General features: G+C 40.9%; 1 protein-coding gene across 1 annotated transcript; it reads left to right on the forward strand.

Moving 5' to 3' along the window:
• Nucleotides 1–6,145: 6,145 nt before the first annotated feature.
• LOC119652142 (sodium channel protein Nach-like) lies at nucleotides 6,146–23,973 on the forward strand. The gene is made up of 6 exons (XM_038056083.1): nucleotides 6,146–6,534; nucleotides 6,601–6,906; nucleotides 22,848–23,311; nucleotides 23,388–23,562; nucleotides 23,628–23,734; nucleotides 23,792–23,973. Exons 1-6 carry the CDS (start codon nucleotides 6,146–6,148, stop codon nucleotides 23,971–23,973), a joined length of 1,623 nt encoding a protein of 540 aa, XP_037912011.1.
• The last annotated feature ends 1,959 nt before the right edge of the window (nucleotides 23,974–25,932 follow it).

Below are 25,932 nucleotides of genomic sequence, written 5' to 3' on the forward strand. Positions count from 1 at the left end.
ATAAGTTGAGGGTGTATTTTTAGGCCAAATGGCATGAGCAGATACTCGTAGTGATCTCCCTCAACAGTGGCCGTGGCAGGCATATCGCGTGGATCCATCTCTATTCGATGGAATCCACTGGCTAGATCTAACGTCGAGAAATACATAGATTTGCCCAGTTTGTCTAGTATATCGTTAATATTTATGAGGGGATACCTATCGCTTATAGTCTTTTCATTCAACGTCCTATAGTCGATCACCAATCTCCACATTTGCTTACCACTCCTATCAGATTTCTCATAACATACATTTATATTATTTATTTGTTCATAAGGACAAGATTTTCTACCACCAAGGGATGTTCAAGTAAGAGGACTTGTTCCTTTTGATAGAGATTAGAAACTTCATCGGGAGCGTACCAATTAACGGTAGTGTAAATTCCTTCGAAGATTACCAAATCAGGAGATATTTAGATTGAATGAAAATATCTCGGTCTTTCACATCCACAGGAAGTTTTACAATTGTCTTTGTTTCTGGTGGAACAACATATTTGTTGGACATGAAATTTGGTTTGAAATTTAAAGGGGGGCTTTATTAGTGACATCTACTTGATTGCCCAAATCGACTTTAACTCTAAGATTACCCAAAATATCTACTGCAATTAGCCCATCAAAATAACCATGGAACTTAAATATTAAGAATCGCGAGTTGCCTGGTTGGTGGAATTCGGGGAAATTCGGTAACGTAACTTCTTCTTTAATTTCGTGTTTAGAAAGCTGTACTACTACTGTAGTAATTGAAATTGGATTTATTAATTTTATATCGCCGGCATCTATAAATTCAGGATTGGTGAAAGAGGAAGACGTCCTGTATCTATAAGAAATTTCAATGGTCGTCCAAATGGGATGAAATGTTAATATAGGGTAATAGGTTGCCATGTTTGTTGACGTTTAGGAACCCAATTGGCTTGTCGAGGCATTCGTATCAACATTTTCTTCATTTATTATTGTTTCTTTGGCTGGTTTGACATTTTGTGGATGGCTTTCGTACGGGATAAAGTAGGCCAGGTCTTCATCTTTGTACCAATACTGAAAGTAGTAATGGTCTAGCCTGTATGGGTAATGAACTTGATAACTAGTTTCCAGAAGAGTATCATTTTGGAAATTTGAATGACCTGATTCTTGGAAAGGGGTATTATAGTTTGGGTTGTAAAAGTCGGAGTATCGTCCACCAACATTAAATAATTCCTTCGACATAAAATTTGGTGGTCCTGTTGATCGCGAAAAGTTGCTTCCTGAAACCCTTGGTTGTGGTTGGTTCCTTTTGATAGTGCTTGAACCTAGTTCCATGGGTTCAAGCCTTGGAGGAGGTCCGTTATTTGGTTTATTAAATATAGGTCCTTTTTGTGGGAAATTAGAGTAGTTGTTTTGGTATGAAATTCGTCATTATAATAACTGGGGATTCTGTGAAGGTCCGAATTGTTGTTGTCTAACGAAAGGATTTTGTAATGTATTTATACCAGGCGATCTTAGTTGAGGCAAAAAGTTAGGCCTATATTGTTGATTAAATGGGGAATAAGCGAAACCTTGTAGTGCTATTGCAGGGAGCATAATTTTGGGTTTAGTTATATCCTTGTTTGGTTGTGGAAATGAAGCTTTAGGTACATTCACTTGTCTTGTGCTGAACACATTTTTATTCAAATTCGTCTTTGTATAGAATATATTTTGTTCTTTTATGCAGTATGTATAAGCATCTGATATGGTTGTGGGTTTCATTGCCCGAATAGCGAAACCAACAGGTTCTCTCAATTCCGATAAGAATGTATGCAGACACATTTCTGCGAAAAGATTTTTCTTTGAAGAAATTACACTGTCAGCATGTTCGTGAATACTCACATGATTGTACTGAGTATTTCCACAATTTCAGTGTAAAACTTTTGCGCTGATTCGTTACCTTGTTTTAACGAGTGTAAATTTATTATGAGGGAATTTTCATTCCTTTTATCGGCATAATGAAGGATACGATTTTCCTCGATCAGATCCCAATTTAACGGCGTGCCGTACATGTTTAGGACCTCATTGGCCTCGCCCACAATTGACCATAGGAAGTACCACAGGCTATTTTAGTGAGGTCAAGTATTTCATTCACATTATCAAGGAATCGTGGGTTTCCTTTGAATCTTGGGAGGTCCTTAATCGCATCAGCAACCTGAAGTGAATTGAAAATATTTACCGTTGAAACTTGGGCCTGGGAACTTGTACTGGAATTTGCCATTCCACTATTTTCCGTTTGAGTTTTTAACTAGGCGAACCGATGATCTGTCGGAACTTTGCGGTTTTAAGGTAAGGTTTACTTTAACGAAATCGTCCTCCGCCCTTATTTATGCGACTGCGCCAGTTAAGGGGTTATATACAGTTAGAAGGCCGAAAAAAAGCCAATTTTCCAGAATTTTTTTTGAGAAACCTTTTAAAGTTATTGATCTAAATATTTGAACATATATTATGGTATCTTTTAACAATATTTTCAGACTTAAAACTAGTAAAAATATTTATTTGGACAGGAGCTACAGCTGATCTCCGGAAGCTCCTCTCAAAAAAGACGTTTTGCGGTGACCACTATATCACTGAACTGGAACCTCTCAAATTAAAAAACCAAACAGATTTTATTAAAGTAATGTTAAATCTAGTAATTAATCGAAGGAATAAGCAAAATAATTTTTTTGGACAAAATGGTGGTTTCTAGGAAAAAAAAATTGATTTTCGTCCAAAATTTCGGCCTTAAATTGTTTATAAAACAAAAGTATTAATCGGTAAGATAAAATCTTCGATCAATTACTAAAAAATATATTTAAGAAGCTTGTGTTAAAATTTGAGAGCAATCGGTTTAGCCGTTTTTGAGTAATGTTGGTCACCGACTTTGAAAGCACCATTTTGAGAAAAACGCGTTTAAAGTTTGAAAAGCACTTTACATAAGATGAAAAATTTTTTTTTTCAACTTACATAGAGTCGTCTATTCCAGGACCATATAATAAACCCTCCGTCGCTTCGGCAGCTTCTAATAACTCCAGCTGATGTTGTCTGCGAGCCATTCTTCCATCTCGGGTACTCTCACGCGCTCTGATATCGGAAATGGTCACGCGCTGCTTATTTTCTTTTTCAGCATATGAATGCGCATTGGGTCCAAGTGTGATTCCTATTGCCTTCATATAATATAATAGTGATACCATTCCTTAATCCACAAAATTTGCTGCACCTTTTAACCCTAATCCGACGACTCTCATGACAAATAAAAATCGTCGATTTATTTCATAAGAGTGCGCGACAAAAGGACTAGAATTTATGTTACGATCTGCACACTTTTCACACAGCAAAACAATTTTAAAACCAAGTCCTCGTCCAGAAGCAGTTTGAAACTTCACATTTCCGTCACAGGTCTTACATTTCACATATTCAGAAATTGCTGCAAATACTGTTATCAAATTTAAAATGCAATACTCAACAGACGGATCACGCGGAACTGAGGTTTCCTCTTGTTCTTTAAATTTTTTGCCGAGGCACTGAAACTACTTTCATCCGTTTCGGCTGTTTTTGGATTAAAAACATTTTTTCGTCGAGACGACTTACGTATGTTAAGAGATTTTCTCATTTCTCTAGAAGCCTTCATTTTCAAATTACAAATAGAATTTTAACGAATTCACAAGTTTACTGCTTGGCTTAGCTGCTTATACTGACTACCACTTTTAAATATTTTCCAGTTTGGGGAGAGCAAAATTAAAATTTACCTTTTAGGTATAAAAACGACAATAACACACTGATGTTTTACTCATCTAAATACATTAAAAGGGAACATTTAGAATAGGTAGGTGCAGAAAAGGGACACAGCGTTCCAGGTAAGCGCTGCCGCTCCGGTCTTATGCTTCCAACCGCTCTGAAACATCTTTTAAAATTTGCATGTAACTTCGAAAATATTCACCGGAACGATATGAAATTTTCTGTGTGTATTCTTAAATATATGTACATTAAGAAAATAAAATAAAAAAAATCGTTTTTATGAAAATTCTAACTGTATATAACCCCTTAAAGTAACTGGATCGTTACTTTATAAAAAAAGGACAATTTTGAAATAGCAATTTTATTTTTGGCAGAGTTTCTGCTTAAGATCCGAAATATAACTCAAATAATTCTACTCCGGATTCTTAATTTATTGTGACAAAGTGCTTATTCTATCTGAATTGCTTCCCGCATGTTTTTGAATAAAGTTAGAGTCTGGGACATTAAATAAGGCAATTATTAATAATAATAATAATAATCGTTGGCGCAACAATCCATAATGGTTCAGAGCCTTGAAGTGTGTTAGAGCAGTTCATTCAAGACCGTAACCGTACACTACAGTACACTGTAGGAGGCAATGTGGTCAGCATTGCGCTCGCCCGAGATTATTACACTGATTTGACTCAGGTACTCATTCACAGCTGAGTCGACTGGTCTTCTTTTTCTTCAGCCTTTGTCCCGTTAACAAGCGGGGTCGGCTCGTCGTGATCGGCTTCGCCATTTGGCTCTATCGAATGCCTGATCTGGGTGCAATCTCGAGGCTTTCAAATCCCCGTCCAGCGTATCAAGCCACCGTTGCTTAGGTCTGCCTTTTGGTCGTTTACCATCGACTTCGATGTTCAGACCAATCTGAGTCGACTGGTATCCCACGTCAAAACACGATACAAATTTCACTGCCACCAGTGGGATTTGAACCGCAACCTACCGTACCGCAGCCTTGTGCTCTAACCACTCAGCTATCCGGACACAAATTATTATGCGGGTAATATGTATAAGCAAATTTAGATTTACAGAAAAAAACAGAAATTCTAGAATGAAAGTGGATATGTTGTGCATGTGTCTTCCTGTAGTATGTTAGGCGGATGATGCCATAACACGCGTCAATCCAATTGGATGCCTTAGAGCACTCCGCATTCCGGACCGTAATGGTACACTACAGGAGCTAGAATTATTACCCTGATTTGAATCGACTGATAACCGACATCCAGTCACTGTAATAATTCCTCTGTCATCGGTGAGATTTGAACCTTGAAAAATAGTGGACTATTAAATTTTAAACTATATCTATACAAGTGAAATCGTCGTGTCAAGGTTCCTCACATATGAAAAACAAAATCTTTCATACCTTGAAGTTTTTTTTTCTGCTCCAATGCTACTCCTTGTTTAAATTATTGTTCCAGATTCTGGTATGATCTTAGTGCTCCATGTATAAGTTAAGGCGACTGAAAGGCCAAAAATTTCGAAGCTGAATCACGGTCGATTGACGCCACTCTTGATGTTTTTGGGATAGCTCTGCTTTCCGGGTTGATCATAATTATCCCGGATGGTTATTCGGCCACCCCCAAATATTACCTTCATAATTTGTATGATAATTTCCTTTATTTTTTGCTCCATTCTTTTGTCTTTAGTCTAGAATTCAATATTATCTTTATATGAGGCGCACTGACACTGAGTACCGATACAAGCTCTTGTTTTGAGGGGTGAATATTGATTGAAAGAGAGAAAGCCACAATCATACTAAAATGGTTAATACAAACTTTATTCTGTGCCTTGCAGAAAGTTGTAAATGATAGCGTGTACATGGCGCTTATACTTCCTTTTCTAATAGTATTTGAATCTCGGAGCCGTTCCTTGGAAAATACAATTAACTTCTTATAGTAATTTAGTGTTGTCCATTTTCTACAAGAAGTGTGTTAAAATCTCTTCCATCTATATACATGGCAAATTATTTTATTCTGAATCATCATCTTCACTTAATTGCCTTTCCGATTATCAAGTCAATAATTTTCAGCTTCTACTCCTAAATGCAATAATTAACCTTAAAAAGAATGCAACTATAGAGTACGAATGTATAAATTATCCTTGTGGGGGTGTGATGTTCTACGCTGTTCCATATTGAAACTTATCAGGGTACTGAAAGCTACATTGATTGTTGGGCAGGTTCAGACAATAAATCATAGTTAATAATGTGGTCATTAAGGACCCAATCAATCTTCTAGCCTTCGGCTGAATATCGTCTGTAGAAGTATTTATTTATTTATCTGGAATCTGTTCTAGTGGAGTTACTACAATTTTTAATTCAAATGTAATCCGAAAGGTTTTAGAGTTAAGTCACGATGAGTCAAGTTTGGACTACGCAAATCGGAAACAGTCAAAATTTGCAAAGCAAAAACCCAACAAAGTTTTCGCGCAAGTGGTACCAATTCTGGATAGTTGACGCTTTGAAAGGTTACTGCAATACTACAGGATTACATGGATTCAATTATATAACTCGCTCTAACACAACACGGGGAGAAAAAATATTCTGGATTATAGTTGTTATAATTGCAATAATTACGGCAATTGCGTTGGTTGCCGTATCGTCGCAATGGAATTCGGAAACGCCAACAGTAACAGTGTTTGAAAGTACCCATTTTTCTACATGGAACATACCGTTCCCAGCAGTCTCAATATGCAATTTCAATAAAGTTTCCAGAAGGAAGGCCATGCACCAGGCGAGAATACTGTGAGTTGCTGACTTTTATTTTCAGAAAAGCCAACATACCAACAATTCGGAATTCTATATTTGCAGAAAGAAACCTGCAAATATAACAGTGGAAAGGTTAGCTAAACTATTCTTGCTGATTTTGGATTTTATAGAAGTTACTGACAGAGTAAAAGCGGATTATCTAACCCTGGGAGCAATCCTGGACGAGAACAACATGAGCACACTGGAATTGTATGAGAAATTGGCACCAGATTGTGACGAGATGCTACTTCGATGTGTTTGGAAAGGTACTGAGACTCGGTGCGATACGTTATTCCAAACGTCTAACTCTTCCATTGGAATATGTTGCTCTTTTAATTATCATGGAATAGAAACCAGCAACAATCCGATGTAAGTACAGAAGTCCATTTTAAAATTTTGTGGAAAACAAAATCATATTAAAATTGGTTTGTTGTTTGTCTGTTCCTCTATTTGTACACGAATTTATACAATATTTTTTGAAAAGATTGAAATTTTGAGCCCCATGCATGCAGCAAATTACATATGTCAATACTAAGTTTAAGGGAGGGGGTCAACATTTGTACAAAAGAGGTTGAACAATTTTTTTCATCAAAGTTGATGGTTTTGATTCTTTACAATATCTCGGTCCCAAAATACCCGGCATATCGATATCTGTTCAAATAAAGTTAATAATAGTGCATTACTATGTTTTGAAAAAGATTTGACTGTACTACCATAAAATCATATCTAATATTTTGTGATACGATAGGTCATGATATGATAACATATTGGAAAGTTTGGCGGGAATTCTAGCATTATTAACAAAGTTACAATAGGTTAAAGTTGCTTCTTACGTGTGAAATTACACCACCCTAAGAGACTACAAGTCGGAATACCGGAAGCTCGCGCTTCGGGTATAAAGGTTTTGTGTTCATCTTATGTAAGAAACTTCAACGCACATTTTCCAATCCAATCCAACATACTCCTTCATATTTTTCCAAACTACAATGCATACGCACATATTAAAGCCATATCTATTATCCTCACCCTAAACAAACAAACTGCATATTTCCGAGTACTGTATATATATATGCACGTATATAAATTGATCGTATCTATATTTCCGATTTACTTCGTGCTGAAAAGCATAAATATGTACATATATATATATCCGAATATCTATCCGAATTAGACACTACCCATAAACTTCATTAGCACGCATATACTATATACCTACATACACACATGTCCGTTTGGAGTAATTGATATTCATATACAAACGACTAAACAAGTCGGGAAACCGGAAGCTGGACGCTTCAGGTACGAAAAGTTTTGTGTATTTCTTAGTACGTAGCACGTAATATATCCATATATTATGTGAGAGTATCCACTTTCGGGTGATATTGACATTCATAGTCTTCAATTTTCAAAGAAGCAACAAATTTCAGGTATTATAACTTTGTTAGTAATAGTGCGATTTCCACCAAACTTGGTAAGATCATGCTCTATACTATAGCCTATATCACTGCAAAATTTCATGGTACTAGGATGAATTTAAGGGGGGTTTCTAACCAATTACAAAAAATTGTAGTAATATACTATTATTAACTTTATTTAAACAGATATCGGCATGGAAGGTATTTCGGAGGCCAGGGACCATATAGTGGCAGCCTCCTAATTTTTTTCAGATTTTTCGGTTTGGTAGTTTCTGAGAATGGCCCCCTTAAAGAAGTGATCACTTTCAACCCCCCGCGCTCCCCACCCTTCCAACGAACGTCAAAACTAAGATCGGCTTTGAAAAGTACTAATCGAGATCTTTAATTTCATACCCCACATGACTATATTTGACGAAAAGAAATTTTACACCCCCCTTTTGCATGTATGAGGACCCCCCCTCAAATTCAACGTAAAAGGATGTAATTCACTGTATGCGTGAGCGTTCACAGTTCCCACCTTTCTACCAAATTTGGTGTCAATCGCTATAACCGTCTCTGAGAAAAATGCGTGTGACGGACAGACAGACAGACAGACAGACAGACAGACAGACAGACAGACGGACAGACAGTAAACCGATTTTAATAAGATTTTGTGTTTACACAAAACCTTAAAAACTAAAACAAAATAATTCTTTGCGACCCCATTCATAAGAATTCATTTCGTTCTGGTATTGATGAATTGAAATGTGATGATGACGTCAGACAGGTTGTAAAATCCACGAAATTCACGAAAAATGCCAAAGTTTCACCCCCTATAACTTTGTTAATAATAGCTGGATTTTCTTTAAACTTGACCAACTTGTGCATTATGTTCTTCATTATACCCACGCCATATTTTACACTTCTGGGTAAAATGTTGAAATATACTATTATTAACTTTATTTGTGCAGATATCGGAACCGGATTTATTTTGAGGTCTAGATTTAGTAAAGATGCACCACTGTGATTTTTTTCAGACTTTTCGGTTGGGTAGGTTCCCAAAAAGTGAAACAGACTTTTTGGAAGTCATATTTTGAGCCCTCACTCCCCTATGTTCCACCCAATATCAAGTATTGAACCAGTTTCGAAAGGTACTAATTGAGCCCTTTAATTTGATACCCACATGGCCACATTTAATGAAAAAAAATTTTGCACCCTCCATTCACATGTATGGGGAGCGACCCCTTGACTAAGGTTCATGTCCCGTTGAGGAAGCAAACAGAGGTGATCACTTTAGTCGAGATGTCATAGTCAATTCAATTCCTCAACGTCCTCCGGACAACGTAACATAAAGAACATTACCAATAACAAGAAGAAATAATATTGGTGACAGGATGTAACCCTGGAGAACTCCGCTTTGGACCTCAAAATCCTCCGATATTTAACCTCCGTGCAGCACAAGACATTTTGCGCCATAATTTCTCGCTGTAATAAGAACTATTAATTTCCCTGAAATGCCCCTTCTGCGTAGAGCACTCCAGATATACTCTCTGTTTACGCTATCGAAAGATTTCTCCAAATCGGTGAAGAGCAGGTGCAATGAAGATCTAAACTCTGCGCACTGTTTCAAAATGATCCATGAAGGGGTGATTTGGTCAATGCTGGAAGATCCGGAGCAGAATCCAGCGTGCTTTCTGTCGACAAAGTTTCCAAGATGTTCGTCAATGCATTCCAGGCTTATTTTAGGTACTATGTTTGCGACTGCAAGGAGCACCAAGATGCCCCTCGAATTGTCCGTTTTGTTGGAATTTTGAAAGGTCTTGGATTGTCAAAATTTCCGTTCGAGTGGAGGCAGCAGATCTGCCGTAACTGCAGATGCAGCGATAAATAGCTCTGCGGGGAGACCGGCCAGCAGTTTTACTCCGTTTGAATGCATTGATTGCTGAAATAATTCTCCCTTCTGCTTGAAGGAACAGCCCGTATCCGCATGTTACGGTGACTAACCATTTCATCCATAAGAGGAGGAACTTTACCGGATGTGATACAGTTATGAAACGTAGTGAAGTGTGCTTTCTGCATCTTCAGTTGTTCGTCATCGGGGATGAGAAGTCGGCCTTTACCATAACGTTCTTCAAAGGACCGAGGAAGATTTGCGACCACATGCAAGCTCTTTCGTAACGCGGTATTCATTTCTGAAATCCTTGCTTTTTGCGGCATCTTTAGCTTCTCTGATTGGCGCAATTACAAACTCTCGCTTGTGACGACGTACTCCACATTGGAATTCTCGGGATTTCGCTCCTTATGGGAGTACCAACCACCACGCCTGCCATCACTTGTAGCAGTCAATAAAGCCTTCAACCCCTTCCGATTGGCTTACACTATTCCAGAATTCGCCAAATCTTATGACGTCCTCTCGGGACGATGCTGGCCTGTCAAGCAGTCGAAAAAAAGCATCTTTGTTGGCAGCTCCATGCTCATCGATATTCTAAGGTTAGTTGCTCAGTATACCTGCCGCCCAATTAGCAAGATAGTTCTCGCATGATCTCTTTCGAGGTCGATGTCAGCGCATCTCCTGTTATCCACATCGAGCAGACAACTAAATCTACTGCTGATCGTGAAGTGGTCAATCTAATTCCTCGTATGGTGCCGGTCGGTTGAAACCCAACTGACCTTATGGCTCTCTGCTCGAACTATGTACCACCAATGACGAGGCGATGGGAACTGCAGAAATTCACAAACCGTCCACCATTGTCGTACGTTTCCCCATCACATGTCCAAGCAAAGTGTTGTAAAAACCCACATTGGCGTTCAGATCACCCCTCACGATCGCAATGTCGATCTTTATTAAGCTCCCCTGAACTGCGTGTAATTTGTTATCGGAAGCATCATTCAACACAACGTCGGAAGTTTCTACTAGTGCTTTGCATTTTACGATTGTAATGTTCCGTAACTTGGACCAACGTCTTTTAAAAGCGGCTCCCAGGTCAAGGGAATGCACCTTGCGGTAGCCGTCAGAAAGAATCCGACACCGGATTCGCGTCGGCTACCACACGGCTTTACCGAGTGCAAAAGCCCTTTGCTGCAAGAGAGAGAACAGTACTCTCAATAGTCCCTCTTACTTCGCTTAGGGCAAGAATCTCCAGTTTCTATTGCTAGAATTCCCGTTAGAGTTGGAGAAAGCGGGCATTCTGATGACCCTTGCTACCATTGTTGAAAAGTGTGCGCACATTCCAGAAACAGATCAGGACCGAGTTTGAGTGCATTCTTAAGCTTCAACTCACAGGTATAAGAATTTCACCTAATATATTTTCTCCCTTCATCTAGGAATCTCGAATGTTGGAGCAATACATGCTCTGTTTCCTTCGGGAATCATCGCACCTTCAGCAATTAGACGAAGCGCCTAATTTAAATCTGTATAGGTATTCCTTGGATCCGTTATCGTTATCATACTAAAGCGTTCGTTTTTGTAAGTAACTGTCAAGGAGTCCCGTATAAAGCTCCAATTGGTGAACTGAACACATTTTCCACGTCCGGGGTCACCACTACGCAATATGTTGGTACCAACCTCTTTGTGAATTGCACTTGTGCCAAGTCTGTAACTAATTTGGTGGCATCTACGTTTGATTTGGTTTTATGAAATCTATATTGTCGATCTAACAAGACTCGTTGCGATGTAGATTACTTGTTCCAACATATTTCTTCATTATGTCTATAGGGAGATGACTCGCCTGGAGGGTTACCTGCATCAGGCAACGGTATGAACTGTCCCTGAATATACACGCCGCGGACAATTCAGCGAATGCGTCTACTCTGAGCTCCACGGCAAGCTGTCGCATGCTTTTTGTGGTACGTTGCGTTTTATGTAAAACCTTTTCTGTGAAGTTGCTTGTCTTATTATGTACGGCTGGCGACAATCCAATAAATGTTTAATTAGTGATTTTTTTCCAGATCAACCTGATATCCTTCATGATCTTATTTGAGTTTCCATGGGCTTTGATAACCCTTCATCTAGAGTTCCCTCTGGGTCTCCTATTTTGTTCCATGACTCTCGGACATTATAAGAATACGTGCACTGGGTCTTCTGGGGCCCCATGGAAGTTTGGACAATCACGAGGTTTCCAATTTAAACCTATACAGGTATTGACGATATCCTTCATGACTGATGAGAAACTGAATTGATCTCGCAATGCTTTCTCTCCAGTCATTCCCTGATGGAAGCGTTCAACCTGTAAGCCCAATGACCATTTTCTGAATGGTCCTGATGCTGTTGCCATCTGCTTATGGATCTCTCGCTCCCCGCTGCGATAAAGGAAAGATGGACCTAATGTTATTAATGTTCATCATCTCGTCTGCCAGGATGCCAGTCATTCGCAAGATGACGAACGCAGCATTATCTAAGACGGTCTTGAAGGCAGAACCCACCCTTAAGGCTATTCTTCTGTAGACCGCCCACAGTTTGTGTACATTGTTTAAAATGTGCAGCACTTTTCCCCAAACTGGGACTGCATACAGCAGGGTAGAACTTACCATCCTGGCTCTTAGCAGCCTACAAGTATGCCACGGCTCTCCTACGTTCGGCGTCATTCTTACTACAGCCATACTCGTGGTGAATGCTTTTGGCAAATGTACTCTATGTGCTGCTAAAATTGCGTTTCCCGTCTAGTATCACACCCAAATATTTGATGGCGGGCTTAGAAGTGATAATGTAATTCCCAATTCTAACACAGAATTAATTTCTCTTGCAGCGCTTGATGTGGACCCCTTCCGTCTTTTCCTCCATGATTTCCAGCGAAGCAATCTCAAACCAAGCCTGATTGCTTCACTTGAGTACGACTCAGTACCTACGAGATGCTTTGCGACCACAACCACTGCTATGTTGTCGGCATAACCCGCCCACCGGGTGAGTATATCATTGTACATGTTATTCCATAGTAGTGGGTCCGGTACGAAGCCCTAAGGGATACCTGCGGAGACAACATACTCCTTGGGCCCACCATCGGTGTCATATCAGAGCGTCTGCAAGTAACTATCGAAAATAAAATCTTGTTGGAGAAGTAGCCCTAGAATGGTTTTTAAAAAGAAGGCAGGATACGTGATCTGCGGAGATGAACGGCCTCTGAATCACCCCGACGCTACCCCATGGGTTCACGCCTGCCTGCGAACACGGCCTCTTAAAACATTTCTCTTACTCTGCTGAATGACGAACTTGAGGTTCTTGCGGGCTTCCTTATAGGCGTGCTCCTTTTGTCCTTGATCGAATCCACCTCCTTTGAACAGTTCGTCTGGTCCGGTTGCAAGTCGATCGATGACTGCCCAGTTTACTATTCCATTAGCAATTAGGTCTTATAGTGGGGAATGAACATGTCCTTGGCCTCGATGCTTCAGATGCTTTGGCAATGCATTGTGGAGCATGGGGAGCTCTAGCTGAGAGGAGCCTGCCTTTCTAGGTTGGTCTAGTCACACCTCCATGAATGCTCGTTCATCGATTGCTTTTGTAGACCATCCTAACGTTACTTTGGATTTTGGCTTCCGAGGCACGAGTCTCCCGCTCTGTGGTTCCGTCCGTAGTTCAAAGGTGATTGCCTGGTGATCGCTGTACGTGAAGCCTCCGCTAACTTGCCAGCACATATTATGTGCAGGACAGGCAAATTTGTTGGCGACTTGTCTGTCTGCCACACGCACTTTTCTGAGAAACGATTACACTTATTGACATGGAATTCGGTGGAAAGGTTTGAACTGTGAATCCACATATGCGGTGAATTACATTGCTGCACGTTCAACTTAAGTGGGGGAAGGGTCCCCATACACCTTTTTTTTTCGCCGCATATAGTCAAAGTGAAAAGTTTCGACTAGTACTACTAGCTGGGTCGGAAGGGATCAACCATTTTAAGGAAATTCTGAAAAAAATTATGGTGGTCCATGCATATGGTATTTAGGCTGTGAAATAGTCTTCGTTACGTTATCTGCGCAAATAATGCCCATAAATAAAGGCAACAAAAGTAGTAGACAACAAGTCGAAAAACCGAACCAATATTCAACGAAATATCCCTGTCATTGATACGGAAACGGGAGAAGCATGGTTTGGAGTACATTTTCAGCAGCAAGAACAGCCAATTCAAAACCCTTCTGGGGTCGATAAAGACCGCAATCTATTTAAATGTCCCAATCCGGTAGCGGGACATAATAATAATGCGTGTGCTATTCAGGACGGCGTGGTCGCCACTCAAGCTTATAAACAACTCATTTTGAAAGAGCGAGTGGAGAACAACCAGCGCAGAATGTGTGGTTCGGCGTTATAGACGTTGGACCATCTCATTTCTGACTGGACTGTAATGGCACCAGTACAATGCACAAACAGGCAAAATACTGTTTGTAAGGTGATTCACCAAAACCTTGCATACAAGCATGGGCTGATCACGGGAACACGTCCGGTCTACTGGTATGAGCCGCAACATGCTTACAGCATGTATTGGGATCGGCAATTTCTAACTAATCGCTATATAGCGCATAACAAGCCTGAGGTGCTGTTAGTTGACAAGACGGGTGCCTCCACGTATATTATCGATGTTGCTACCCCCATAAAAGTAACTTCAAACGGAAATACGTGGAGATGAAGGTGAGTTGCGAACCACTGCCTCGGGAAATCAAGGAAATTTGGCGTCTCGAGAAAGTGTTCCCATAATATTGTCGGTAAGAGGTATTGTACCAAAATCCCTCACGGCTTCCCTTGATGTCCTGGGACTCTCACACAGTCTGGTTCAAACCATGCAGAAATATACCATTCTACTTATGTGCTTGATGTTACGGGGAGTTCTCGATCGATTCTATCATTGGCCTACCACCATCAGCGCCCCTTTATCTTTTAAGTAGGAAGGATCGTCCGAGCCTAATTGCTTGGCACTTAGTGCTAGTATTAGGTAAAATCCGGCATCTGCCGAGATTGTGACAACTCGGAAAAGTGCATGAGGATTAAATTAACCCCCTCCAAAGTTAGGTCAGTGTAAATAAATAGAGCAATTCCGTTGTTTTTTAAATTTTTGTAGCTTTTAATGTGTTACATGGCTATGAAGGTGAGGCAAACATTTTCGGGGATATACAGAACATTTCCGAGAACTACTGTTGTTTGGGGTCTTTTGCTTTATGGATATATTCGCGAAACGGGTGCTTGTCTGTTTTGTTTTTATTTTTGTTTTTAAAATCATTTTTATTTTTAAGAAATAGGTAACAATAGTATATAGATTGGAAAAATGAACAATAAAAAACAATCTTTTAAAATAACAAAAATAACTTAAATCTAATGGCCACTGTGGGCTCTCAAAATTTTTGAATAACGATTTACAGACAGAGAAGAGAAACAGTAAGAAACGAAAATCTAATTTTACAATAAGTTGTCGGGAAATGGTCAAAAACCCGACAGAATTCACTTGGCCTTAGTGGCAAATAAAGAAATATAAAAGTAATAATAAATATTTGATCGCTTCAAAAGGTACTTTTAACTTAAATTATTGTTCTTAAAACTATCATAATTATATATTTTATATTATACACTTTTTCTTTTTTTTTACAATAACATCCATACAAAAAAAACAAAGAATAATAACGTATGTATTTATAAGTTACAACTGGAGACAAAATCAGCACCCGTTCAATATATACATATTTACAAAGCCCCACCAAGAAACAAATGGCAGAACTGAGCACGGCCACCGCTCACCGGCATCCCGCAGCCACCAGTACCAAGATTTCCCTTTTTCATCCCGCTTAATGTCAATTGCTCTCGCTCTGGAGTATCTCCAGTCGAATCCCGGAGCCCCCACTGTCAAATTGGGGGGGTATTCTATCCTTTTGTCCGTGGCCCGTCTATGTATATGATACATAACCGGATCACCGGCAGAATCAAGAATTAGACCATTCCTGTCAAGATACACGAACGCTTCGGGAGGAATGAAGCCTGTCGTGAGAGTTTTCTCGAAATACCCATCATTTGGGTAGAACGGCTGCGAAACCCAAGGGTTCTCACCATGCGAAGCAGATCGCACTATATGATTCCGAATCAATCTGACGATAACTGTGCCGATTCTTGGCACAGCAGCAGCTGCATACATCACTTCATTAGTTACATAGTGCTCATAGTTTGACGAAGCAGTCCTATTAAGCCCCGTGCAAGCACGCAGACATTTCCTTTCAAAGATCCTTATTTTCTCCATTCGGCTAGCACTCAAATTAAACCAGATAGCACACCCGTAGGTGAGCACCGGTCTAACCAAAGTAAGATAGCAAATAATCTTAACCTTCCGGCTAAGATGTGGAGCATAAAAGAGTCTTCGGAGAGACATGAATGCCTTGCGAGCGCTTTCTAGCGCGACTTTAACGTGCTCGTTAAATTGAAGACGCTCGTCAAGACGCACACCCAGGTATCTAACGCACTTCTTATGAGGAATGCGCTCAGAACTATCCTCGTTCGCGACAATGTGGAAATCTCTCCAATTCCTTTTCAAGTTCCTACTGGCATACACCAAGGAGTTCCGAAACAGAATCGTTTCACACTTTTGCGCATTGATTTTCATCCGCCAACTGTTCGTGAAGAACTTAATATCATTGAACATCTTCTGAAGTTCAACTTGCACCTCAGTTACCTTCTTGTGCGCCGTGTAGGCTATCAGATCGTCAGCAAAGGCAACCAACGACCTTTTAGGAGATTTATTAAAATCGAAAGAATTGAGCAATTCGCCGGCAAATACCGCAAAAAGTGTAGGCGCAGTCACTGTCTCTTGCTGTAATCCATTCAGAACATGAAATTCTCTGTTAGTAGTGAGATTTCCGTCCGTAATGACAAAGCACTTGCCATACAGCATACTACACATCATCGCTACGAGGTGACTGGCAATTCTTCAGGAGCCTGAAAATCAGTCCATCCAACCAGACGGTATCAAAGGCTTTCTCCGTGTCTATAAGGCAAGCGCCTACGCACTCACCATTGTTAATCCGCCAGCAAATATCAGACGTTACCTTCGTTATTGCATGTATTGTCGAATGTCCAGATCGAAATCCGAATTGCGCGTTCGGCAATAATTCCTTCTTCTTGATATGCTCGTTCAAGGCTTTCAATACCAAAACCTCAAACACCTTGCTGATGTTAGGCAGCAAACTGATTGGGCGGTAGCTTTGAGGGCTGGATGAATCCTTCCCCCTCTTTAAAATCGGGAATACTCGGGCTTTCTTCCATTGTCCTGGAAAGAAGGAATTGTTCAATAAATTATTGAACAAAATGCAATAATTACGAATGGCAATGTCTGGTAAATGCCTGAGGACCACGTTGGGAATGCCATCCATACCGGATGATCTCTTATTGTTTACTCTTCTGAATATGGAAGTTAACTCAACACATGAGACAAAGTAATCAAGCAGATTATCACTCGGTATGAGATTAGCCTGCAACGCAGAGCTAAATTGGAGAACTGTGGTGCCGTTCAGGCTATATTTGAAATTGTGGACATCTCGTTCTACAATTTCCGAAAGTCGCGTTGGCTCTAAGTCCGTTCTGTGCCGATGCACCGATTCAAAGTGCTCCCCTATAAGTTCAAGTTTCAGAGCATCATCCATCACAATGTAATTGCCTTGCGCATCAGCAGTTACACTATTCGTGTCTATACCAGAGTTAATAAGGTGTTGTATCTCGCTGCCACCGACTTTAATTCTCGGCACAGTTATTCGTGACTTCTTCCGGAATAACGTATTTATCTTAGTAAACATGGAATCTGGATCGCTTGGTGAAATACCCTTTAACTTCTCCCGCCACTGGGAGTTCACTTCATTTACGTAATGTTGACGGATAAGATCCCGCGCGATCTTTAGAAGTGATTTGAACTCAACCAATATGGGATGATGATAGTCCCCATATCTCCGATAGATTTTGTTGACGCGAGTGAGCAGAAGGCTTTTCACTTTTTTCAACCGTTTTATGGCTGCAGTTTCATATCCTTCCATATTATTGCGAGGTTTAATTTTAGGGACGACTTGTTCAATTGTTTCCAGCGTCAAGTTCTCCAGCTTGAGAAGATACTGAAGTATTTCCTCGTTGCTCAAGTTCCTGTCACCCGGTGCAATTGTACTATCGTTTTCCCCATCAAGAGGTGGGCATTCCTCTCGATATCCCCGAATAAACCTCTCTTGGAATTTCTTCCAATTTGTTTGTTTAAAGTTCAGCCTGTGGACGCCACTGTCCATCGGCAGAAGGCGAACTCTTCGTCCATCAAACAGAACTTCAATAAGAATAGCGTTATGGTCGCTATCGTAAGGAAGAGTCTGTAGTTTCCGTTGAGGATTCCTAAAATTAAAGTTCAAGCGCGCGTCAGCAATGCACAAATCCAGATAGGAATTTGCCCTGGGCCAGGTTGGACTCTCTGACCCATATAATTCGCATTTATACTCTATCTGGTATTGCTCTATCCAAGATTTGAGGAATACCCCTCTGGGATTGTTTGTGGCGTTTAGCCACGAGGTATGCTTAGCATTCAAGTCGCCAGCTATAATATAGTAATTATGCAGCCTATTCAGTTCGAGTATCGTAAACAGAGAATGGAATTCCTCCCTGAACTTGGCTCGGTTGTTTCCCACTGCATAGACTGACAGAATGTATAAATTCCCTCCTCTAGGCAGTGAAAAAAGAATACATGGGACTTCGATACACTCAAAGGTTTCAAATTCAGGCCTATTAATATGCCTGAAACGATAATGGCGACCCACAAGTATTCCGGTACCACCTCCCCCATCACAATTTCGTCTATCGTTCCTCACGAATTCAAAATCGTTGAATGTTATCGAATGCCTCGGATTGAGGTGGGTTTCTGAAATCAAGACTATGTCAGGCTGTTGTCTGGTAGCGAAATCAAGGAGCTCCGCTCTTCGATGGATTCCTACGATGGAATTCACATTAATCGCGATGATCCGGAGACCATCCAGTGGTACCGCTGTGACTGCAGACCTAGCAGCGGACATGCTGTTTGTGTAAATATTCTGTTATGCTATTTATTTTTGTATTGTGTACGTGTAGCGTATGCTGCATGTTTTCACACATGGTTAGTATTTTATTGAGGATAGTGTTCATCCCGCCACTTGTATCTTGTTGGGGCTTCTTAGCTCCCCCTTGTCGAACTACTTCTGCAAATGGGATCCCCGAGACGATTTGTGCCGAAGGGACGGTACCATCCAACGCCGCTGACACCTTCGTTCTTTGGGCCGATCTCGGTGCTTGCTGCCTTGTGACCTTAACATTGCGGTATGCAGGACATCCACGGTACGAAGCCGGATGCCCTCCGCTTCCGCAGTTAACACAGAAAGTTTTTTCCTTGCCATCTGCTTCAGTCAGCGAACATTCAGCTGCGGTATGGTCTTTCCCGCACTTTACACATCGTAAGGTCATTTGACAGTTCACTGCCGAGTGACCAAAGCGCTGGCATCTTCGACACTGGACTATTTCGCCCCTTAGCAGGCGCTCAAAACGAATGGCCTGGTAATTAAGCGACCTGATGCCGATCAGATCGCTTCCCCGGCTCTCCGGGCTTATCTGCACGAGGAAGTGCGGCAGGATTTGCTTTTCCAAAACGGACCTCCTCGTACTAAACCGTGACACTGAGAGGAACTTAACCTCAGTTCCCGTCTCCCGGAGCATTTTGACCTCATCGGGCTCTTCCTCCGCATCCAAGCCTTTCAGAAGGAAGGTTTGCACCTTCTCTTCCTTTGGAGTGTAGGTGAAGTGAGGAGCCTTCACTCGCTCGAGGACCTCCCGTGCTTTTTTGTAATCTGCAATTTTATTGCATTTGACTTGGGCTCTCTCGGCCCCCGTCTTTTTAATAACAAAATTTGAGAGCCCCGCGCTCCTATTAAGTAGAGTGGCTAAATCTCTACCACCTAATTTATAAACATTAATGGGGGGCACCCTTTCCCCCTTTTCTTTATTTCGGGTGCTAATTGTATCCCCAGTAGGACCATTTTTTAAATTTTCACTCGTACTTGCATTATTTTTTAAATTTTCACTCGTACTTGCATTATTTTTAACATTATTTAACATTTTTTCTTGAGTTTTGTTTTTTTTTCTTTAATTAGACCAAAAACTCACCCAATTTTCCATCTTCACTATTGCAACTTGCCTGGTTAGCATCCTCTTCTGGGACATTTCCATCGCCACCGTTGTCGCCAACTCTCGTATCGTCTGCTTTACTGCTCTCTGTGTCCTCCATACGGACAGATTCGCTGTCGAGAACTTGTTCGCCCTCAAGGCAGCCCGGTTCCTCCATGATTGCAAAAGTAGTCGAAGATAGCTTAACCTTTTTTCTGGCTACCTTTGGAGACGGCGGGCCCGCCTCCCCAGCCATTAGCTGCTCTGTAAGCTTTTCATTTTTTTTATCAATGTTGTCATTTGCTTTTTGAAATCTTCGAGTGTCTTCGCCAGCTCGCCATTTCTTCTTTCAAGATTGGCTATCCTCACTTTGGCTATTTTCAAGTCTGGATCCTCCTCGTTGCGGACTCCACGACCGATCCGAGTGCCCCTAGGCCTTATGGTGGGGGGCCGGTCTGCTCCGCCACCCGCCGGCGGCTCGCCGCTCATTCCCGCAAGCCAAAAAAAACGAATTTTTTCTCAAAACTTTTTAAGGAAAAGTAACTTAGATAATAACTCAAAAGTAAATTAGTTTCAATTAAGTTTTAAATTATATATGTATTATTAATTAAATAATAAATAAATTAAATAATATAAATAAATATCTTTTTATATTCTTGATAAAAGTTAATTTAATTTCAATTTTAATTGTTATTAATAATATCAATTTGTAGACACGTCCGTTCTCTACAAATGTCAGCCTACTATCCGGTGCTTGCCTGATTCAAATCTTTAGAGTCAACTCAAGCAAGTGAATTATTACCAGATTGAGCTGAACAGTCTTTAGTCCCAGTCATAGAAATATGGAGGCGGGATGCCCTTCTCGCCTGGGCACTCCGATGTATTTTAGTTTTCCGTCTCCTGTTCCTCCCCAGGTATGTTCTTCTATCCTCTGAACTGCTTTCCTACTTTGTACAAATGACGTTTATTGTCCTAGAATACATAGATCTTGAGCATTCATCGCCCCACCGAGGAAATCGCAGACAATGTCTATAGATATTCTTCGCGTTTTCAGCTGCTATAAACCGGAAGGTGGTGACATAGGATCTTTCCCTATATTATACAACATGCCTTTTTAATGGCGCCAGTCTTCCAAATTTGCTGCTCTGGGTTCGAATCTCAGTCGTTATGAGTGTTTGTGCATCTTATTGCTCTGAGTTTATCATTTGCACAGCGTTAGGTGTGATGATAGTGAAAGCACAATCTGACAACTAACAATAAATTCATGAGAATACTCGATTATTTTGGCTTGTGTCATTGTTTCTTCAAATCGCATTTCGTTCGTCGTGCTAATAAGAAGTGGTAGGGCCTTCCTCTTGCAGTACAGGGTGTCATGAATATTTGATTCTTGTAGACCACAATTCTATCCCCGATACACCAAAGGTTCTTGAATCAGCAATATTTCAATGAAAAATTTGGAGATCGGCCTTGCAATCACATTGGGGTTCTTTTCGGGCGTCAACATATCGCCCCCCTTCCAAATATCGCGCTTGTCTGTGATCCGCTCTCCGAGATCCAGGTCAAGATCACCTAGCTCCTCGTCCTCAATAGGAAGTAAATTTACCACGATATTCACTCCCCATCTTCCAGTCTTCATAATTTCCGCGATTCATTTAGAAATCTGGGTAGATTTTTTACCTGATGTCTCCTCCGCAGGATCCCTTTCAGTTTCTCTCCGTGTATGGATACTAGCATATCTCTGAATCTGTAGCCGATGGGACTATTATTGCTTAAGATTCCCTTCAGACATCGGTCATCCATACCAATGATAAGCAGTTTTGTTTTGGCTTCTCTTTTGTTTTGAACACTCCCCACAGCCCTAATTTTGGACAATTATAAGATTTAAAAGCTCCTCAGTCACTATCATTGTGCGTATAGAAAGGTAGACTCTCAGAATATGTCCCCTTGGTGTAGCGTCCCCAGTAGGTGTTAACAATTAATTTTGTTCCCAGCTTGGCACTGAACCTATAGTCCTGGGCCATTGTGTCATGTCCTCCATTGGACAGTTTACTAGTATCAAACCTAATCGGAAGCGTATGCGGCTGAATATAAGGCTGTCAATGCAAATTTTACACATCTGGCCGGAGATAAGCTTCTCGATGATTTCCTGCTGCTCAAGGGTGAGTATTTGATGAGATGATATAGGTAGAATAGCCAGTCGGCCGCTCTTGACTACACTTGGATAGCGTCTGGCTCCTAACTGGAGCCCTAACCCATCCGAATTTTCTTTTTTTTAGACTCCGGTTTTTTGTGAGGATTCCATCCCTGTGACTGTTCTATGTTGCTCCCTCCTTCTTCGTTTTCGGCATTGAATGCTGGATGATCTCTGCCGGTTCCAAACCATCCTTCAATTAATTCAGACATTATTTGGTCCCTAAACCAGTCATACTTTTTACGTGAAATGTGCAGCTTTCGGTTTGAAACTTCTTTTTACGTACTCCTTTTATTCTGCTCCACGTTATTATTTTCTACTTCGTCCAGAATACTTAATATTCATTGAGCTTAAGTGGTTAGTGCTGCAAGTGGATACTAGTCGTTATTTGGTGTAACCGTTCGTTTTTGATTTTTATGTTTGTGATAATAAGCTATCAGTCCTTAAAAGATATGCCAATTGCTTAACATTTTTATAAAAGTCATTCAAAATATTGAGACCGTGGTCCTGCATCTTCTAGCTTAATAGCCCAATGCATTATCTTATCAAGTGTATTTTTCGCAATTAGTTAAGTTATATTTCATTTAATTTCTTTCTATATTTCCAGGAAAGCTGGTCACAGTATTCCGAGGAAACCTAGACACGTTACAGCCAGTGGCTATCAAACAGGACTCACTGTTATTCTAGATCCAATTGAAGATGATTATTTTGGCACCCTTTTAAGTGGATATGGGTTTCGGATATTCATTCACGGTGCATATGATCATCCGGGAACCAATTCTGAGACCAAGGTTGTTACGACTACGACTGAAAACTTTATAAGTCTCACACCAGAATCTACGTACGCTACATCAGATTTACGTGGGCTTAGTCCAGCAAATCGTGGCTGTCTATTTCGGAGAGAACAGCAAATGGGTGTTATGCGATATTATTCCTATATTAATTGCTTAGCCGAATGTCGGTCGAGGTTGTTCCATGAGTCGTGTGGTTGTATTCCGCCAGGGTTCCTGAATAATGGAAGCCACTCGACGTGTAGGATGGACGCGATTGATTGCGTATTGAAAAATAAAAGTTAGTGTATATATGAACATACTATATATAAGTAGAAAGATAACTAAAGAAAATGTATTTCTTTTTCAAATGGAAGATTCAATCAATACAGCAGCACCTAGTTTCACTAAAACTCTTCGTCAGAATGGCACTGGTACTACCTCTACACTAGCATGCAACTGTTTGCCTGATTGTGAGTTAAACGAATACCCAGGGGAAATAGCGACGGGAATTCTGAATAGACAATTTTCCTATAATTCTATGAGCCTGTTGTAAGTAGATAAAAAATTATCCAAATTTGGTACGTGAACGGGATAGCGTCACTCATTCTTTCTAGTGAAGATCTGAAACTTACCAGCGAAGTGGTCGTTCATGTATATTTTGACGATCTAATCTCAACCCGCTATCGGAAAGATATTTTCCAGAACTGGATTTCCATATTGGGTATATGCAGATTTATATTTTTTTGCGTGCATTGTATATTGTCATTTAATTTTTCAGCTTCGCTTGGAGGACTCTTAGGACTAGTTTTTGGATTCAGCATAGTAACTGCAATTGAACTCGCATACTACTTGACACTGCGTCCGCTTTTCCGATATTTTTTCCAACAACTAGCAAAAAATCAAGGCAGGATCGCTGTAGAAACATTCAATAATAACAAGAAACGTACAACTGTCAAATAGTTACTTTCACTAAAGATTAATAAAGTTATCATTGCATGAATACAGGATTGAATAGGACCCCGCTTAACGTTTTCAAGATTTGCGATATAACAATAAATTACGTTTAAATAAACACATTTGGCAGTCTGGGCGTTTTTCTATCTGCCTTTCCATTTTTCCGGAGTTGAAAATCTTTAAAAGTCATTGGCCTTTTTACGCTACTAGAATGTGGAATTTTTCCTCACTTAAACCATTTAGATGGAACATAATCAAACGTGCTCGTATACATATAGAAGGATCTGCTGCATCCTACATGCCCTTGAGAAATAGATTAAGACCATAGTTAGTCTCTTAACTATGGTCTCTTAAGTCAGTTATAATTATTCCTGCAATGGCGCATGCCGCCTTGCCCTTGATATCACCAAAAATACAGAATACCTTTAGGGCGGTTCTTCCACAAATCGCATTATCAGATAATTTTTTTGGGCACTGTATGCATTATAGAATGCAGCCACCCATACTGATGCTAAGTAGAATACAACTCTTATCATTTTAGCTGTAAGTAACCCATGAGTGTTCCGCTCGAAACGTCTCACCGTAGGGTCAAAGTTCTTACTGTACAAGACTATGATCTTGCTAGTCCTCATGTATTCTTCGGAAACTTGGGTTCTTAGCAAGAAAAATTGCGAACTCTTGGCCGCGTTCGAGTGAAGAAAACTCCGAAGAATTTCTGGCCCCGTACATGGGGATGGACGATTCCGTAGCCTACACAATGATGAAATCTATGAGCGATACCGTCCGGTTGTGGATAAAATCCGGCTCAATAGATTACGGTGGGCGGGTCACTTAATCCGTATGGATGAGGATGATCCAACCCGAAAAGTCTAGAAGGGCAATATCTATGGTAGAAAAAGAAGACGAGGCAGACCCTGCCTAAGATGGAGCGATGGCGTAAGTCAGCACGCCAGACAGCTTTTAGGGTGGATCTCGGCGCAAAACCGGGATGTGTGGAGTTCCTTATTAAGGCAGGCCTAGACCGGATACCGGTTGTTGCGCCGTTGATGATGATGATGAACCCATGAGTGTATCGCGGACCTCTGACATTTGGTTTATAGCGCCAATCAACACTACCAACTAAAAACCTCCCTGTCATCAGATAACTGGCCTGGAACCCTATCACACAATATTTTTGGCTAGCTCTCCTAGTCTCCCGGCTTTTGGAGCCTTCAAGTGAGAGAAGACAGGGGAAAAAGGGAGCTGCTAGTTCAGGGAACCCCTTGGCATCCGGTCCCTCTGCCGGTCGAGTTCAATCTTCGTCGCAATAAGAAGAGCCCGAACATAATGCGCAAAACGACATTGCAGAACAACCAATCAGGAGATCGCGCCTTCCCAATCTTGTTCAGGCAAGACGGAAAACCCCCATACTCGCTTAGAAGTTGGGTAAGGAAGTAATCAATATCACCCTGCGTTCGGTTCAATCACGGATCGAAATCATCAATAAGCCGCGCAGTCCATTTGCCTGTTGTCTCATTTTGTTAAGAGAGTTGTCACTCGGTAAGGGTGCGTTTACATTCTTCACGGTTGTAGATAGCTTTATGCCCCTTGGCAAGGTCACTTCCGCGATCACTATCACGGTCGGTTCGAAGACAGTGCGATAAGCAGGCACCACTCGCAAAACTCCTCATATCTGCACTTGAGCAAGGCGTTTACGATGCACCTTCTTTTCAAGCGCATCAACCCATACCTCCCCGCCATAGAGAAGAGCGGACTGCGTTGCTCCCATAAGAAGATGTCTCCTAGTAGATATAGGGACCCCAACATCCGGATTTAGCCAACTCAAGGCCGAGACTCCAGTTGCAGTTCTGCCCGCTGCTCCATATAGTGCCCAGCGTTGGGATTCCCTTTCTGGTCAAGATGACTACTTCGGTTTTTTCCAGCGCAAGGCTGAAATTATGAGCAGCCATCCATCCGCTTACCCAT

Source organism: Hermetia illucens, chromosome 3 (genome assembly GCF_905115235.1).
Source record: "Hermetia illucens chromosome 3, iHerIll2.2.curated.20191125, whole genome shotgun sequence".
In the NCBI taxonomy this organism is placed as follows: domain Eukaryota; kingdom Metazoa; phylum Arthropoda; class Insecta; order Diptera; family Stratiomyidae; genus Hermetia; species Hermetia illucens.